The 18,779-nt window shown below is 50.3% G+C and overlaps 1 protein-coding gene across 1 annotated transcript; it reads right to left on the bottom strand.

Annotated features, from left to right (window-relative positions):
* Positions 1-343: 343 nt before the first annotated feature.
* TMEM38A (transmembrane protein 38A) lies at positions 344-17,671 on the bottom strand. Its single transcript, XM_045551892.1, has 6 exons — positions 17,473-17,671; positions 7,557-7,713; positions 7,094-7,278; positions 5,389-5,476; positions 3,451-3,568; positions 344-1,887 (listed from the first exon to the last, which is right to left on the bottom strand). Exons 1-6 carry the CDS (start codon positions 17,594-17,596, stop codon positions 1,648-1,650), a joined length of 912 nt encoding a protein of 303 aa, XP_045407848.1. The 5' UTR covers positions 17,597-17,671; the 3' UTR covers positions 344-1,647.
* Positions 17,672-18,779: the final 1,108 nt, after the last annotated feature.

Below are 18,779 nucleotides of genomic sequence, written 5' to 3'. Positions count from 1 at the left end.
CAGTTGCAAATTCCAACCGCCCGGACTCATCCTCCCACTCGCCCTTGACGGACAGCGAGAAGCATCACCCCCCACTTTTTCCCAAGGAGCCAACAGTCTCAGATAAGGAGGAGACACTCAGCCTGTTGGTGGCAGAGCAGGGATTCGAACCCAGGTCTGCTTGACCTCAAATCCCGCAGACCTCACCCACTGCCCCCATCTCTGCCAGTGATCGGGGGCTGCCAGAACCATCATTCCTTTGTAAACCTTGAGCATCTCTGAGGACACAAACCCTGCAATGTCCGTATATCGTAAAGCCAAAAGCCTAAGAATGAGCAAGACAAGCTGTGAGGGTTCAGTCACAAGAGATTTATTGGCTGACACCTCAGGCCAAGCTTTGATGGACATGCAAGAGGATGAAATTGGGGGCCTTACCGCCTCAAGACCCACCCAACTCCCAGGCATCACTGGAACAAGGCACTTTCTCAACAGCTGGGCAACTCCTGGGACCCCAACAGCATCTGGGCCCAAACCTCACCTGAGACTGGCCATGCCCACCACATCCACCCTTCTCGGATGTCCTGGTGACCAAGGCTGAGATGAGGGTGGCCAGGAGGGACCCTTCAGCCATCATCCCCCTCACTTACCCCAAAGCAAGTTCCCGGCCTGCCCAGCAGCAGCACAAGGCTCAGCACAGAGTAGGTAGGTATCAGTATGTTTGTTGAATGACTGAGTGAGCAACAGTGGACTTCCAACCTGAGGGAGGACTGATACTTTCAGGTCCCAATGTGAGCACGTGAGGTCCCAATGTGAGCCCCTTGATGAAGCTGGATCTTGGAAACCCTGCCCAGATGGCTGCATTTCTTTGGTTTAAGGGCAGCCTGAAGGCAACGGATCAGAAGAAGCCTTACGCACACTGTGATCTCTCCAGCCTGCCCCAGATGTGTCTACCGAGGGCTTCCTTTGTGCTGGGTAACTTGAGAGGTTCTCTGATCCACAAACACAAATGATCTAATGTGCAAAGCCATGTTCGATTGTAATTTACAACTGTCCTGGCCTCCCCTCCTGACTGCATGGTGTTTATGAACTTGTAAAGCTTTTCCACATCCAGCCTCACATCAGCCCTTCTGTATGGAGCAGGGCCAAGGGTCTCTGCTATACGGATGGGGTACAGGAAGCTCAGAGCAGAGAGGTCACCTGCCCACGGATGTCCTATAGGAGTCGGAACTTTCTGGGCATGGGAGAAAGTCTAGTCACTGTGGGTAAGAAGAGACTTGAAAATCACAGCCCCAGCCTAATAGCAGGTACTTCGGAAATGGCCATCAGATGAATGAGTCTCAACGTGGCTTGAGAGTCTTTCGGAGTGAAGGTGCAATTTTTGAGAAGGAAAAATAGAACCAAGAATCTAATGGCTGGGGTTTCTGGCTGCAGCTGCTGCTGGGATTCCGTTGGCCGCCCCCACCCTCCAAAGGCTGTGACTCTATGGGGCCTGGGAGAGAGAGCAGGACCCTCCCTTAACCCCCACATCAGCCCTGGTGGGTGGGCTGAGGGCCCCAACTCACAGATGGGGACATCAAGGCCAGGAAAGGGTAGATCCGAGCCCAGGACACCTCCGAGTTCAGAGGTCCTGGGTCAGGGTCCTCTCCCCAGTGCCCCTCAGGCCAGCCCCTAATCTGCCTTCTTGGTCTTCTTCTTCCTGGAGCCCTCACTCAGCTCCTCCTTGGACTTGGCAGGCACGGCCGAATGCTGGGTGCCCAGCCCACCAACACCGTGGGAACTACCGTGGGACCCTCCGTGGTTGTCATGGTGATGGTCACCTCCCCAGGCCACCCCAAACAGCACGGGGCAGATGTAGCCCTCCAGGGCATCAAAAGGGGAGCTGTGAGAATGAGTGGCCGTCAGGAACACCTAAGGTGGGGTGACAGCAGGGGGGACAGCAAGAGAGCAGAAGGGAAACCGAGGCAGGAAGCAAAGCAGAAGGGGGAAGGGAGAGAAGAAGGAGAGAATGTCAAAGAAGTCCAGACTTCTGGTTGCATGCACCCCCAGGAGGATGACCAGCCACCCCAGGTTCCCCAGGACATGGGACTCCTGGTGTTGAAGCCCGGATAGTCTCTGGCATAGTGGGACTGTCAGACACCCATCTGCTATGAATCCCCCCAACACACCTGGGCTCAGAGAGGAGCTGTGCCAGGTGCTATGGTCTGAATGCCTGTGTCCTCCCAGAATTCACGTATTGAAACCTAACCACCCAGGCGATGGTATTAGGTGAGGCCTTTGTGGGGGTGGTTAGGTCCTGAGGGTGGAGCCCTTGTGGATGGAATTTGTGCCCTTACAAAAGGGGCCTGGGAGAGCTAGCCAGTCCCTTCCACCACATGGGGACACGGCGAGACATCAGCCATCTGCCACCAGGAAGAGGGCCCTGCCCAGCACCCTACCACCCTGGCACCCTGATTTGACTTCCCAGCCCCCAGAACCATGAGAAATAAATTTCTGTTGTTTACAAGCTGCCCAGTCTATAGTCTATAGTGTTCTGTTAGAGCAGCCTGAATAGATTCAGACACTTGGCCTGGGGTTGAACTGCAAACAGGTGGAGCAGGACCCAGCTGTCTCCTCCCCTCTTGCCTCTCCCCTAATGCTGGGGGACTCGTGATCACTGGATTTTTTTTTTTTTTTTTGAGACACAGTCTCGCTCTGTCACCCTGAGTAGGGTGCAGTGGTGTCATCCTAGCTCACAGCAACCTCAAACTCCTGGGTTCAAGCCATCCTCCTGCCTCAGCCTCCCGAGTAGCTGGGACTACAGGTGTGTACCACCATGCCCAGCTAATTTTTCTATTTTTGTAATAGTAGAGATAGTTCTCACTCTTGCTCAGGTTGGTCTTGAACTCCTGGCCCCAAGTGATCTTCCCACCTTGGCCTCCCAAATTGCTAGGAATAGAGGTGTGAGCCACTGCACCTGGCCAAGATCACTGGCTTTTAAACAGCTCTATAATCCCCACTCAGGGAAGACACAGCTCTGAGCTGGGGCCTGCATGCTGAGGGGAGCCAGCAACAGAGCTCCCCAGCTCTGCCGGAAGGAGGACAGGGTGGCCTCTAAAGACCCCTCCTGGATGGGGTGACCCCAACTCAAGGTATGACCATCAGACGAGGACCATTTCTGGTGCACTTGAGCCCCTAGCTACCTGAGAGTGCCTTCCCAGCCTCTTGTCCCTGTGGTCTCCACACTCAAGGCCCCAGGCCTGCCTCAACCTTTGCTCACACTGGGCCATTTGTGTAGAAGGCCTGGTCCCCACCTGCTGGACACTGTCTTTTAAAGACTCTCCTCCCATGGCCCTACTGGCAAGCTTCTCCTCTCTCTGGGCTATACTGTCCTGGCCACATAAGGCTAGGAATGTCCAATGTCCCCGCTCCCAGCCTGGAGGTGTGGGGTGGCACTGGTCAAGGCAGGAAGGCCACAGGCAGAGAAAGGCTTACCTTACAGGACACCATGAACATGGTGAAGATGAAGATGAGAGTGGCTTTGGACACTGGGAGCCAGCGGGTCTGCTGGAGGGTGAAGAGTATGGCTCCGTACAGGCTGGCCTTGGTGGGGCTGGAGGGAGGAGCCGCCATTACTGGGAGTCACATGCATTATTCAGGTCTTTGTACCTCTGGCCCAGACACACCCCTGCCCCAGCCCCAGTTCTCAAGTGTGAGGTACAAAAATGCACAGTTGGCATGGATGATGTGGTATCTCCTTGTGTGGTGACAGGTTAACCTGACCCCAAAAACGGTCTGGTCTTTGCCCAGCTCCTAGGATATACCCTCTAAGCACTTGGATTGTCCTGCCCGATAAGAGTGTCTTTGTTTGTCTGGGGATCTTGGGTCACACCAGATAGTAACAATGTGATTTATGGTGGGGTTCTTGGGTCATGCAGCATGAACTTGACCTCTAGCAGGGCTGGAGACTAAGGTTGGCCACATAGGTGGTCACCCGTGTCTATGCGATGGAGCCTCAATTAAAATCCCTGGACCTTGAGGCTCAGGGGAACTTCCCTGATTGGCAATACACCATGCATGTTGTCACACACTGCTGCTAGGAGAATTAAGTGCTGTCCTTGTGACTCCACTGGGAGAAGGTAATTGGAAGCTCTCACCTGGTCTCTCCTGGACCCTGCCACACACACCTTTTATTTCTGCTGAATCTGTATTCTTTTGCTATAATAAACCACAACCCTGAGTATAACGGCTTTGCTAAGTTCTGTGTGTCCTTCTAGCAAATCATGGGACCTCAAGGTGACCTTGGGAATGCCCCCTCAAACATCTCACTCCCCCAGAAAATGTGATTCCAACACGCAGAGCTTCCCTTCACTTTCATTTTTTTTTCCTTGTGGAACAGGTTTACCATTTTCACTTGTTGCAGAAGACAGACCTGTGACTTCTCTTCCTGATGCCTGTTGCTCATTGTACGTATTTGATGATGGTAATTTTACCTAATATTTCCAAAGCGCTCACTAGGGCCAGGTGTGTGATTCCCCTGAACCCTCATGCTCAGCTGATGAGGAGGAAATAGAGTCCAAGAAGGGAAGCTACTTGCCCGCTAAGTAGCCAGCAACATAAGGGCTCTGGGCTCCCATTTCCCCAACTGGTGAACTGAGCATGGGAACAGACTTCTCTCGGGGATATGATGAGATAACGCCACATTTTCCAAAGTGTGAAACGGGAGGAGATTTTCATTAGCGCACAAGTGAGTCCTTTAATTTTGTCATATTTTCATGGCCTGTAGCTTTACTTATTGTAGACTGGAGAAAAAATTTAACTAGCCCAAACTTATAAAATCTGTTAAATATGTCATAGGCCTTGATCTTGGACTTCTAAGCACAAAACCCCAAAATGTATCAGCCTAAATGCAGCTCAGGATCCTGTGCTGGGTCTTGGATGCTGTCAAGTGGCCCTGCCCACCTAGTCCCAAATACAGTCCCCATGCTCTGAACCCCTCACTCCCCACCCACACCCTGTACCCTGATCCTTTAGAACAAGCAGTTTTGCTGCTCTTTTTTTCTTTTTTAAAAAATTATTATTATTATTTTTTAGATGAGCGATCGTTACAAAATTGCTGCTATTTTCTGATCCGACAGTTGGCAGAGGTGCTGGCCTCTGTCTCAAGGTTCCTTCTTAGCCGGAAAACTGCTATTTACTCTTCAAAACCCCAATCAAGTGGTCACCTCCTCCCTGCAGCTCTGCCTTGCCCGCCCTGCCCACCCCCACCCCCAGGCTCCTACTCTGGGCTTCCCCAGCCATAGCCTCTGGAAGCTTCTGAAAGCCTCAGAATCAGGGCTGGAGGTTTCTTCAAGTTATCAGCAGTATCCAACCCAGAGTCAGGCACCTGTACATACAGGAGGGACAGAGGAGAAGGGCGGGTGGGATACTCACAAGGACATGTGCAGGAGCTCGTTGGTCTCTGGCTTCCAGACCCCTCGGAGCAGCTGCTCAAAGTTGGACATGAGGGCAACGCCAGAGCCTACAGGACAGGGTGCTTCTGAACAAGCTGCCACCCCCAGGTCCCCCACCCCAGTGGTTTTTAGCACTTGCTCGGGCCTTCATTCCCTGCCTTTGTGTTAGTCCTGGGCCCATTTCTCAATTATTAATCATTGTCTCTTTCTCCCTTAACTTCGGCTTTACGTATTTTAGTGCTATGTTTCTAGGCACATATATGTTTATAATTATTATATCTTTCTGGTGGGTTGATCCTTTTATCATTATAAAATGTCCCTCTTTATTTCTAGTAACATTTTTGTTTCATTTTGTTTTAAAGTCTACCTTGGTCTTCACATTAACATAGATGAAGGAGGGGGGGAAGGACAATTTTTGAATCAGGGATCTTAACCTGGGGTCCATGAAGCAAGATAGGAAGCAGAATTACAACTTCATTTTCACATCCCTCTCCCTGAAACCCAACCTTCCCTTCCCCCATGAAGGGAAGCAATGATCTCAGCAGGATTCTCAAGGCTGTCACTGTCACCAACAGCACCCACAGCCTTTTTTTTTTTTCCACATTCCAGTTTCTGCAGATGGTTTCAAGATACTGTTTGTGCTCAATGTCACTTCAGAAGATTGACAGTCACTAGGCACTACTGAAAGATCTGCTATTTCATACATTAAGAAAGAAGCATGAAATTACTATATTGCATTTAAAAAATATTTTGATAACTCTATTTTAAACTAATGGGCTTCCCTTTGGTATCTTCTGTATTTTTGCATCTAAAAACAAAAGGGTCCGTAGGTTTTACTAGGCTGAAAGAAGTGCCTTGTGAGTAGAGGTTAAGAACCCTTGTAGTTAGAACTCTAGAGAAGAGATGCTCACCTGGAACAATGTTGCTCTCCAGGAGGCATTTGGAAACATCTGGAGACATTTCTGGTTGTCACAGCTGGGGACAAGGGTGCTACTAGCATCAGGTGGATGGAGGCCAGGGACGCTGCTAAACACCCTACGATATACAGGACGGCCCCCACCACAGAGAATGATCCAGCCCCAAATGTCAGTAGTGCCCCAGCTGAGAACTCTAGTGACATTGGCTTTTGTTACTGTCATTCCCTGTTTACCTTTGACAGTCACATTCCCAGAAGAATCTTCCTATTTATATTAAAGTGGATTTTTTTAGTTAGTTTGTTTGTTTTGAGATAGGGTCTTGCTCTGCCACCCAGGGCTAGAGTGCAGTGGCACCACCATAGATCTATGTAGCCTCCAATTTCTGGGCTCAAGTGATCCTCCTGCCTCAGCCTCCCAAGTAGCTGGGACTACAGGCACACACCACCATGCTTGGCTAATTTTTCTATTTTTAGTAGAGATGGGGTTTGGCTATGTTGCCCAGGCTGGTCTTGAACTCCTGGACTTACACAATTCTCCTGCCTCGACCTCCCAAAGTGCTGGGATTACAGGCGTGAACCACTGCACCTGGCCTACTAAAGGTATCTTCTAATGGGGGAGGTTTGGACACCTACTCTGGTCTTCACACCCCTTAGCCTGGAGCAACGCCTGCCCCAACTTGGGTGCCCCGTAGCCCCGTAGTACCACCAGTAGAACCAAAAGTTCTCAACTGTGGTGATCTTTCATTGTCATTGTCACTGTCCTATTTACCTTTGACCCACCCTGTGGCGATCATGACGAACCACCCATGGTGGTAGTGGTGATGTGCGTGGTGGATGCCCACTGCGATCTTGCGGACTCTCACCACCTCCTTCATGGCCACGAAGATGAGTTTGACAGGCAGGAAGCAGACACACTTATAGAAGAGATCCAGGGGACAGAAGAAAATCAAGTACCTTTGGGGAGAAAATGCTCAATGTCAAGGGACAGCAGGCCGACAAGAGGTGGGGTGTGTGGTTGTATCAGACCCTCCTCCCCAGTCTCCGCTACCTCTCAATGTGCTGGGCCCAGATCAGAGCTGGGTGTGGAGGGCAGTGTGTTCAGGGCCACCACAGAGGTTGTGCTGGTGCATCCTGATCCTCCATCCTCCCACCTCCCACCTCCCACCTCCCTGGTGCCCCAGTTGTCCTTGCCCCTCTCCCTCCTCTGCTCTCCCACGCTATGCATTGCTCACCAGACCACGGAGGCCAGCAAGATGCTGGAGTTGTTGCTGAAGTAGTCGATCAGGGGCTCCCCGAGGAGTAGGTCGGCCAGAATGTAACTCCCGAAACAGTGCAGCATGGCGCACAGCCAGGACGCCATGGGGTGGCGCCGGGACAGTTCGACTGCTCCTGGGAGGTACGGGAGTGTGCCCTACTGTCACTGGCATACCAAGGGCGTGCTTCAACCCCATGCTTTCCAGTCAACCTACTCTTAATTCAGAGCATCCCCCCCAAACCGTGCAGTCTGCAAATTTCGGAGGAAGAAGCAAGGCTCAGAGAGACTATGTACATGCCTTAGGTTGCACAGAGAAAATTCAGAGCTGAGTTAGGGCTCTTTCGTCCACACCCAGAGAAGTGGCGATAATGATGACACCAGCTCACATTAAAGGGTCCTTAAATGCTCATCAATAGTGCCAGCCAAATTATGACTTTTATTATCGTAGGAGTCTTATTGCCTGGAAGGAGGCTGAAGCTTGGAAAGATAGGTCAACTTGCAGCTAGGAATACTCTGAAGCTGCTACTCCCACCCTGGCTAATACACAAGATTCCTTTCCTGCAAGCTTATGCTGGTATTTGTTGCATTGTTTTTGTTTCGTTTTGTTTTTGAGACGGAGTCCTGCTATGTATCCCAGACTGTACTTGAACTCCTGGGCTCAAGCAATCCTCCCGGATCAGCCTCCTGAGTAGCTGGGACTACAGGTGTATGCCACTGCAGCAGGCTGTCTTTTTTTTTTGAGACAGAGTCCTACTCTGTTGTCTGGGCTAGAGTGCTGTGGCGTCAGCCTAGCTCACAGCAACCTCAAACTCCTGGGCTCAAGCGATCCTCCTGCCTCAGCCTCCCGAGTAGCTAGGACTACTGGCATGCACCACCATGCCCAGCTAATTTTTTCTATATATATTTTTAGTTGGCCAGCTAATTTCTTTCTATTTTTTTAGTAGAGACGGGGTCTCACTCTTGCTCAGGATGGTTTAGAACTCCTGAGCTCAAACGATCCACCTGCCTCGGCCTTCCAGAGTGCTAGGATTACAGGCGTGAGCCACCACTGGCCACCAGGCTGTCTTTTAAAAACATTTTTTTGGGGGGATGGGCGGGACATGGGCAATATATATAACCTGAACTTTTGTACCCCCATAATAAGCTGAAATTAAAAAAAAAAAGAAAAAGCAAACAAACAAAAAACATTTTTTTAACTGTGGTAAAATACACATAAAATTTACCATGTTCACCATTTCACCAACATTCAAGCTGTTGAGCAACCATCACCAGCAGCCATCTCCGGAACGGTTTCATCTTCTCACACTGAAACTCTGTCCCTGTTAAACTAACTCCCCAGCCCCTCTCCCTCAGGACCTGCCAACCACTGCTGTACTTTCTATCCTTATGAATTCGATGATTCCTGGGACTTCATGTAAGTGGAATAATACGGTATTTGTTGTTTTGTGATTGACTTATTTCATTTAGCATTAATCTCCTCAAGGTTCATGTATTAAGATTTCATTTCATGGCCAGGCGAAGTGGCTCACGCCTATAATCCTAGCACTTTGGGAGGCTAGGAGTTCAAGACCAGCCTGAGCAAGAGCGAGACTCCCATCTCTACAAAAAATAGAAAAATTAGCCAGGCGTGGTAGCACACGCCTGTAGTCCCAGCTACTTGGGAGGCTGAGGCAGGAGGATCACTTGAGCCCAGGAGCTGGAGGCTGCAGTGAGCTATGATTGTGTCACTGCACTCCAGCCGCCTGGGGTAACAGAGTGAGACCTTATTTCTACTAACTAACTAACTAAATAAATATCAAAATAAAAAAAGAGAAAATGTAGCTTAGTTCACAGTTTCTGTAACTAAGGATACACACTAATAAATGATACTAAATTAACTCTTCTTATAAGCCCAAGGCAACACAGTACCAAAGAATGGCCTTGCTTAGTGAACAGAAATAAGGAGCTCATGTCTTAAGAAGATGGCCCAGTGCATCAGTTTCCAACTAGGCTGCTGCCTGGGGAGTTTCCAAATGCCTGACACCCGGGCCCCATAACCCAGAGCACCTTTGGTGGTCAGTCTGGGGTGTGTCTCAGCTTACAGTTTTTTAAAAATGCTCCTCTGTGATTCTTACATGCAGAACGGTTGAACACCGAACAAGGCAAGAAGAATGAGCTGGCCAATGTCCAGACATCCTGTAGCCCTGCTATCCTATGTGCAAGAACCCACTAATAGGTTTTGGAAGATTCTTCAAAGTACACGGTCAAAACAGCGTTATTCACAACCCGCAGAAGATAGAAACGACCCAAATGCCCTCGCACAGATAAGTGGATAAACAAAACGTGGTCCATCCATACAATGGGATATTATTGAGGCATGAAAAGGAACGAAGCACTGATACATGCTACTGTGTAGACGAACCTTGAAGACATGCTGAGTGAAAGACACCTGACTTAAAAGGTCACATATTAAATGATTCCAGGCAGGGCGCAGTGGCTCAGGCCTGTAATCCTAGCACTCTGAGAGGCCAAGGCGGGAGGATCACTTGAGGTCAGCAGTTCAAGACCAGCCTGAGCAAGAGCAAGAGACCCCGTCTCCACTAAAAAATAAAAAGAAATTAGCTGGACAACTAAAAATATATATAGAAAAAATTAGCCGGGCATGGTGGCATATGCCTGTAGTCCCAGCTATTCGGGAGGCTGAGGCAGGAGGATCGCTTAAGCCCAGGAGTTAGTTTGAGGTTGCTATGAGCTAGGCTGATGCCACGGCACCCTAGCCCAGGCAACAGAGTGAGACTCTGTCTCAAAAAAAAAAAATGATTCCATTTATATAAAATACTCAGAATAGGGAAATCCATAGAGATAGAAAGAAGATTAGTGGTTGCCAAGGGCTGGGGAATGAGGGGTGTGACTGCTTAATGGGTATGGGGTCACCTTTTGGGTTGATGAAAATGTTCGGAAACTTACATATTTCATATAGGTGGAATCATACAATGTGTGCCTTTTGTGCCTAGCTTCTTTTACTTAGCACAATGTTTTCAAGGGTGACATTCACTTTCACTGCTGTATAGTATCCTACCATAGGAACAGATCACAATTACACTACATATCATAATCAGGAAACATGCCTAATACAAGCTGTTTTAGAGTAAGTAACACACTCTCCCTTCTCTTTGCTATCCCAATCAGCTAACCATGTGATTTTTTTTTTGAGACAGAGTCTCACTCTGTTGTCCTGGGTAAAGTGCAGTGGTGTCATCATAGCTCACAGCAACCTCAAACTCCTGGGCTCAAGTGATTCTCCTGCCTCAGCCTCCTGAGTAGCTAGGACTACAGATGCATGCCATGACGTCCATCTAATTTTTCTATTTTTAGTAGACACGGGGTCTTGCTCTTGCTCAGGCTGGATTTGAACTCCTGACCTCAAGCGATCCTCCCACCTCAGCCTCTCAGAGTGCTGGGATTACAGACATGAGCCACCTCGCCTGGCCTAACCACGTGATCGTTAACAAACTATTTTTTCTGTGTCTTTTTCTTTTTGTCAAGTGGGAACTCTGATTCCTTCTTTGCCTAACTCCTGACAGTGTCAGAATGAAAATTTCCCTCCTCCAATATCACCCTGGGAGTTATAAGGCCAAAGTGTGTCTTCTCCCTGCCCTCGAGGTTGTCCTAAGTCTCAACATGGACCGAAGTCTTAGGGGTATGAAGTGAAATGCTCTCCTGTCTTCTCCTAGGGTCTATTTAAAACTCTATTTAACCAGCTGAGAGTTAATCCTTTGGAGCAGCTGGTGGGTCCTGCAGGGGCCAGGTCAGGTGAGACATCCATGTTTTGCAGAAATGGATACCTCTGCATCTAAAAATAACTCCCAGGGGTTGAATTCTTTCCACGGTCTTTCTTGTGCCCTCTGGGACCAACCCAAGGGACCAAGGCTAGGGTTCGTGTAATGCCGTGACAAGCAGGCTGCCCTGTTTGCAGCATGGGTGTGTCCTGATTCTGGCTCTGCCACCCACTCTGGCATGACCTTGGACAAATGACTGTCCACCCTCCAGCCTCAGTTTCCTCCACTGTCAAAAGACTAGGATGAGAGTATCCACTGTCACTGAGTTGTAATGGTGATTCAATGAAATCATGCATTTCCATCGTTATACTTTTTTTTTTTTTTTTTAGTCAAGATCTTTCTCTGTCACCCAGGCTGGAGTGCAGTGGCGTCACCATAACTCACTGCTGCCTCAAGCTCCTTGGCTCAAGTGATCTGCCTGCCCCAAGGCAGCAAGATGATGGTTGAGAAACTGTCGCCCTGGCTCTTCCCCTTGGTCAAAGGGGAAGAGCCTTGGTTTCTCTTGCTGGGTTTGGGGACACCACCAGTAAGCTGGAGAATCTGGGTTTCAAACTCAAGCTCATTGCCACGGATGCATTTCCCTCTTCCCCACCCACTGGGAGAGCTTGGGCTAGTTACTTTCCTCTCTGGGCCTCAGTTTGTTCGCATGTACACAGGGGATACTGTCTAGGACGACTAACTATCCTGCTTTGCCTGGGCCCTAGGAGTTTCCTGGGATATGAGACTTTTGGTGCTTGTCTTTGGCGAACCTGGCCAAGGTAGTCACACCAGTGCTATGTCATTTCAAAAGATGCCTGTGAGGGTGAAGAGATTGCTTAGTGCTTAGCAATTATGCGAGAGGTATTCCTGGAACTGAATGGAAATGGAAAGTGCCTGTCAGTGGAAATTTCGGTAAATGGATTTTTTTTCTGGAGACAGGGTCTTGCTCTGTCACCTGGGCTGGAGTGCAGTGGCATCATTGTAGCTCACTGCAGCCACAAACTCCTGGGCTCAAGCAATCCTCCTACCTCAGCCTCCCAAGTAGCTGGGACTACAGGTATACACCATGAGACCTGGCTAATTTTTCTATTTTTGGTAGAGATGGGGTCTTGCTATGTTGCCCAGGCTAGTCTCAAACTCCTAGGCTCAAGCGATCCTCCCACCTCGGCCTCCCAAGTAGCTGGGACTCCAGGTGTGAGCCACTTTGCCCAGCAATAGATGGATTTTTAAAAATCAGCTGTGCCTCCCTAGGGAAGCAACCTTGGGTCCCTAAGTCCTGGCCTGTGACAGACTCTGTGACTGTCCTTCTGTGGGGATCAATGTCTCATTTGGAGCTGGCAGGGCAGTGCCGGAAGGGCCCCCAGGGTACTCTAACACTGCTGCTATTGTGTGCTATTTAGTCTAAGGTGGGTGAAGTGTGGTGTATCTCAGGGACTCTAAATAAGACAAGTCTTCTTTTCCTAAGCCTTTGAGCTCAGCTTTCTGCCTCAGTTTCCTCCTCTGTAAAATGGAGATGACAGCCCCTGCCTCACAAGGTTGCAGGATGCACAGCCTCCTGCCCTCAGAAAGCTTACAGTTCAAACCAGAGATCTTAAGCCAGTTCTTAAAGTTCTAAAAGATCTTAAACCAGTTCTTATCAAAGAACTGGTTTCCTTGGCCCCCACAGCATTGGAAAAAATGTCCAAACTGCAATCAAGATGTCCTTCAGGAGGTGAATGGATAAACAAACTATGATACATCCTTACCATGGAATATTATTCAGTGAACTATCAAGATGCGAAAAGACATGGGGGATTTGAAATACATATTGCTAAGTGAAAAAAGGCAATCTCAAAAGGCTACATGCTACATGATTCCAGCTTTAGGACATTCTAGAAAAGGCAAAACTACAGAGGCAGTAAAAAAACAGTAGTTGCCAGAGGTTGGGGGGTGGGAGAGAGGGAAGCAGAGGCAGAGCTCAGGGAATTTTTAGGGCACTGCAAGTACTATTGCTTATGATATATGTTTTCAGCAACAGAAGGATTAATCTGGACATAACCTCACTGCAAGTTAAGGAGTATACTGAATGCCTATTGCTTTTGCACCATTGTAAAGTCAAAAAAGTGTAAGCTGAACCATCATGAGTTGAGCCATTATAAGTCGGGACTGTCTGTACTCTTTGTGATACTATAATAATGCAAACATGTTGTTACACACTTGTCAAAATCCATAGAATGTACAACATAAAGAAACCCTAATGTAAATGCCAGACTTTGGTTGATAATATTGTTGATAATATCTGATAATAATGGTAGTATGATAATGATGTTGATAATGTTGGTTCATTGATTGTAACAAATGTATCACTCTAGTGTGGGATGCTGATGGTAGGGTAGGCTGGGGACAAGAGGGAGGAGGTTTGAATAGCCAGTGTTTGAATAGCCAACATATAAAATATAGAAAGCTGCAAATCCACATTTCCAGATTCTCTTGAAAAATCAGCTCTGGTGGTTCCAGCCCCAAGCGGGTAGAGATGTGCCTGTCTGGTTGGTTCTCACCTGAGGACAGATGTTCCTCACTACTTGCTTCAGCGTAGTGTCATCTGCCTGGCTCTGGGAGGCACTGGAGTTTGAGCTTATGGTCTAGATCAATGGTTCTCAATAGGGAGAGACTGGTCCAGGGACACTGGCAATGTCTGGGGACAGTTTTAGTTGCCATTACTGGGGGTGGAGGCTACTGGCATCTAGCAGGTAGAGGCCAGGGATGCTGTGAAACATCCTGAAATGCACAGTACAGCCCACACTCTGTCACTGGTGCCAAGGTTGGGAAACCCTGATGCAGGGAACTGGTTCTCATCTGGGGAAATTTTAAAAACATTAATGCTCTGACACCCACAGTGATTCTGATTAAAATGACAGAGGGGTGATGCCGGGACAAAAGGATTTTGAAAACCTCCCCAGGTTAAATCTGATGTGCAGTCCAGTTTGAGAATTACTGAAAGGTTTTTTTTGGATGGGTCAGGGCTTAAGATACCCAGGATTGTCATTCATTCATTTCTTCAAGTATGCAGCCAGCCACTCACTGCTTCCTTCTCTCCTTGTGTGAAGCTTTGGAGCCCGGCGAGTGAGCCAGACTCAGACCTTCCTGCCCTTAAAGAGTTCTGGGTTTAATAAGCAGTTCCTGACTCTTTCGGTTTATAACTTTGCAAACTTCGGTGTGCTTACAAATCACCCTGAAATCTTATTCAGATACAGACTCTGATTCAGCAGGGCTGAGTGAGGCCTAAGACTCTGCATTTCTAACTGGCTCCCAGGTGGTATAGATGCTGCTCAGCTGAGAACCACACTCTGAGCTTCATCCTTGCTCAGGAGTCTGACCCAGAAAAACACCAGAACCCCAGGTAATACATTCCTCCATAGCCTTCCAAATGAACGTAACCACCACTCGCGAATGCCTTACACCCCATCACTAACAAAGTTCTCAACAGATCTTCATAATAGCCAGGAAAGGGAGTTGCAGATTATTTTCCCAATGATCCCATTTCACCGATGAACAAACTCAAGCTCATGGAGGTGAAGTAACCAGCTTGGTGTTTAGCCAGTGATAGAGGCAGAAATGACTGCCAATTCAGAAGTTTTGTTTCTTAAAGCCAGCTTGGCTGTCTTAATTAGCTAGGGCTCATAATTAGCTAGGGCTGGCTTCATGGGGCCCCAAGCTCAAAGGGTCCTGCACGTAGTTTAATGTTATGCTATCGCTACACTGAAATGCTTAGTTTAGTTTTTTGGTTTTTTTTAAGACAGGGTGTGTTGCCCAGGCTGGAGTGTTGTGTTGTGATTATAGTTCACTGTAACCTTGAAGTCCTGGGCTCAAGGGATGCTCCTACTTCAGCCTCCTGAGTAGCTAGGACTACAGGTGCTAGCCATCATGCCCAGCTAATTTTTTTTTTTTTTAATTTTTAAGACATGGGGGTCTTGCTATGTTGCCCAGGCTGGTCTGGAACTCCTGGGCTCAAGCTATCTATCCTCCTGCCTCAGCCTCCCGAGTAGCTGGGATTACAGGAGACAGCCACCACACCTGGCTGAAATTCTTAATTTCTCAACACAGAGCCCTATATTGACATTTTGTACTGGACCCTGCAAATTCTGTAGCTGGTCTAGAACATAGATTCTGAGAAGAAGCATTACAGAGGCTCAGCATACACGCTAAACTGCGAACTAACAGTTCAATCCAATTCCTTACTTTTCTAAGGCCATCAAGTACCTCAGAGCCATCGTACCGATTCTTGAAGTCAAACAGACCTGGGTTTGTGTCCTGAGGTTGCCATGGCACCGCAGGCTCATTGTGTATTTAAGATACTTTGGCCACTATTTCCTGTTATATTTCCCATTTCCCTAGTTATAAAAGGAGAAGGTTGAAGGGTAGCCTTGATCTTGACAGCAAACAGCAATTACTGGGGGAGGGAAGCTTGATAGTCTAATTCAATTGGTCTGGGGTGGAGATGGGGGGACATGTTTAAAAGCCCCCCCCCCCCCAGTGTCTCATGGTTAGCCAGGGTTAAGAGCCACCTTTGAACCTGCAGGAGTCTTCAGGCTCTGCCACACCCAGCTTGCAGAAAAACCTCAACCCTTCCTGCAGGTTCCCAGCCAGCCTGGACACCTCTTTTCCCCAGACCTTTGTGTCCTAAATCACCACAGGGCTCCTGCCCTCCTCAGTTTTAGCTTTTCCAAGGTATGTGGATTCTGCCTGGGGGACTGGCCTGAGCCACCAAGGAATTTTTCCCTGGAAAGGAAATACAACCCCATGTTCACACTAGGACAAAAGAAAAGCCTATTTTGCTTTGCAAAGTAACTGCTTTCCAGAATAGCTTTTAAGGAAATAGGCTCTGGCAATGTGGATGGGCAAAAATAGAATAAAACCGCCTGGCAAGTAGAATATGATCCTGTTTGCATAAGAATGTGCTTTTACATCTCTAACCACACAGGTATAAATAAATAGAAGAGAGATCAGGAAGGGTGGCCACCACCATGTTGACTGTAATCATCTCTTTTTTCCTTTGTGCTTGTCAGAGTTTTAAGTAAACATGAGAACCTGTTTTTATCATTTGAAGAAGAATGAAACTATTTCCAGTCTGAGATAGAGGGATAATTTACATCTAAGTGGGAGAAAGAGTCACAAAGTTTGGGGTACTCCATCTTTTTTCTAAAGTTAAATTCTACCCTCCATTAATTTTACTGGTGTGCTAGAGTCAATTAAAATACGAAGAGATGAACAAAAAACATTCGCCCATGGTGAACCTTGTATAAAAATAGAACACATTCTAAGGAGTCCATTCATCCTCCTTTAAAAAATGTTTTTTTAATAAAATAATCTAAGAAGCAAGGTCTACCCTCCTGTCACTCCCCAGGGGCGTGGGGAGCTGAGGGAGGAGGCTGACCCCAAATCACCCCACCCTGCAGCAGGTTCTGCTCGGTGGGAGGGATACGGGGCCAGGGCAGGAATAATTCCCGCCGGGCTCGAAGATCCAGCACGGCCAGGCAGGCCAGCCAGCGGAGAGAGAGGAGGAGGGAAGAGGAGGGAAACCGGTGTCACTTTCGCTGAACCTGATCGCAGCCCCCAGCAAGACGGCCCTAATATAGATACTGAGCTGCTGCTCCCACTCCGCGTGCCAAGGGCAAGGAGGGAGGTCACAGCTGCGTGCCAGATGTCCGAGCCGGCAGCGCCGACCCCCACCTGCACCCTCGCCACTACCTACGCCCCTCGCCCAAGTTCATGCAGCCTGGACGCCAAGAGGACTCCCGACCTTCTCTCTACCCACCCCTAGCACCTGTCCCTCTCCTCCCAACAAGCTCGCTCCTTTCCTTCCCTTCCCCCCGCATCTGCTTCCCCTCCCCCAGCCTCGCCGTCCTGGGGGCTTCTCCCCTCGGCACGTGCCTGCGTGGGAGAACCCCACGATCTCAGTACCTGCCTGCTCCTCCGATGCGATCCTTGAGTCTCTACCTGCCTTTCTGCACCATGCAGGGTCCCCCTCCCCGTGACTCCCGAGTTTCCCGCCCCCCGCCCTCAGCCCCACGATGCCAGCCCCCTCCAGTCCCCTCCAGCCCCGCGGCCGGGGATCACCTGGCTCATATTTGAGGTAGAGGATGGAGACGATGAAGTAGCTGAGGTCGAAGACGGGAAAGAGCGGCACCCGCGAGAAGCTGAGCGCCAGCTCGCCCAGGCTCAGAGCCGAGAGCAGGTCCATGGCGTCCGCCGGGTGCCACCCCCGACCCCCGGCCCGGTCCGTCCCGCAGCCCCGCGGCCAGGCAACTGCGCCCCCGCCGCTCGGCCCGCCCCCGCCCGCCAGGCGCCACCCCAGGCCCGGCCCCCGTGGGAGAGGAGGGGCGACGGTCCACCCCGGGACGGGTGGTGGGGCCGTCCAGTCCCAAAGCGGTGGACTGTCGCGGGTCCCATGCCCTGTCCCTCGGGCCGTCACGACCCCATTCAGCCCAGCGGGGCGGGTGCGGGGCTCCCTGGAAAGCGAGTGGGACAGGCAGGCTGTCCACTCGGGGGCCCGTCCCCCACGGAGCCTACGAAGGTGGGATGCCCGTCCCTGCCAGGCTAGACCAACCAGGGCTTTGTCACCCTTGGGGCCCTATTAGGACCCCGTCCTCTGTGGAGCCCAGTCAGGACCCCTGGTTCCTGGTGGGACCCCATCAGGCAGCACCCCCCCATCCCCCGTGGAGGTCACTCAGGACCCCATCCTCTGTGGAGCCCATGCAGGACCCCTGCTCCCTGGTAGGACCCCAACAGGCAGCACCCCCATCCTCCGTGGAGGTCACTCAGGACCCCGTCCTCTGTGGAGCCCATGGAGGACCCCTGCATCCTGGTGGGACCCCATCAGTCAGCACCCACATGCCCCGTGGAGGTCACTTAGGACTCCGTCCCCTGTGGAGCCCAGTCAGGACCCTCTTGTCCCATAGGGTCCGTTCGGTCAGGACCCCTGTCCCCTGTGGGACTACTCGGTGGGCATCCCCGACTCCCGTGGGGCCCAGGAGGACCCCCTTTTGCAGCCCAGTCAGTTGAGGCGCCCGCGTCGTGGGAGCCCACTGCGTCAGGACCCCGCCTCCCGTGCAGATCAGGGGTTAGAGGATTCCCCTTTCTCCAGAAGCCCCACGCGGGACCCCAGCGAGCGAAAAGGAATAGCGGCCCGGCTAACCCTACAGCACGCGAAACCTCACGCATGCGTGGCACGCTTCTAACGCGTGACCCAATCCCGCCCCATTGTCTGACGTCACACGCCCGCCCCGCCCCTTCCTCCCTGGCGCACCATGCCTCCCCAGCGAGGAGGGGTGCTCGCTCTCTCCTCCCGGGGCTGGGCCTGCAGAGGGCGGGACCCTCCACCCGCCTCCATGCCTCGGCCTTCGATTGGCCCAGCCGCCGAAAGT

Source organism: Lemur catta, chromosome 1 (genome assembly GCF_020740605.2).
Source record: "Lemur catta isolate mLemCat1 chromosome 1, mLemCat1.pri, whole genome shotgun sequence".
In the NCBI taxonomy this organism is placed as follows: Eukaryota; Metazoa; Chordata; class Mammalia; order Primates; family Lemuridae; genus Lemur; species Lemur catta.
The sequence above is the reverse complement of the archived record's forward strand: the minus strand, read 5'-3'. Positions and strand labels throughout refer to the sequence as shown.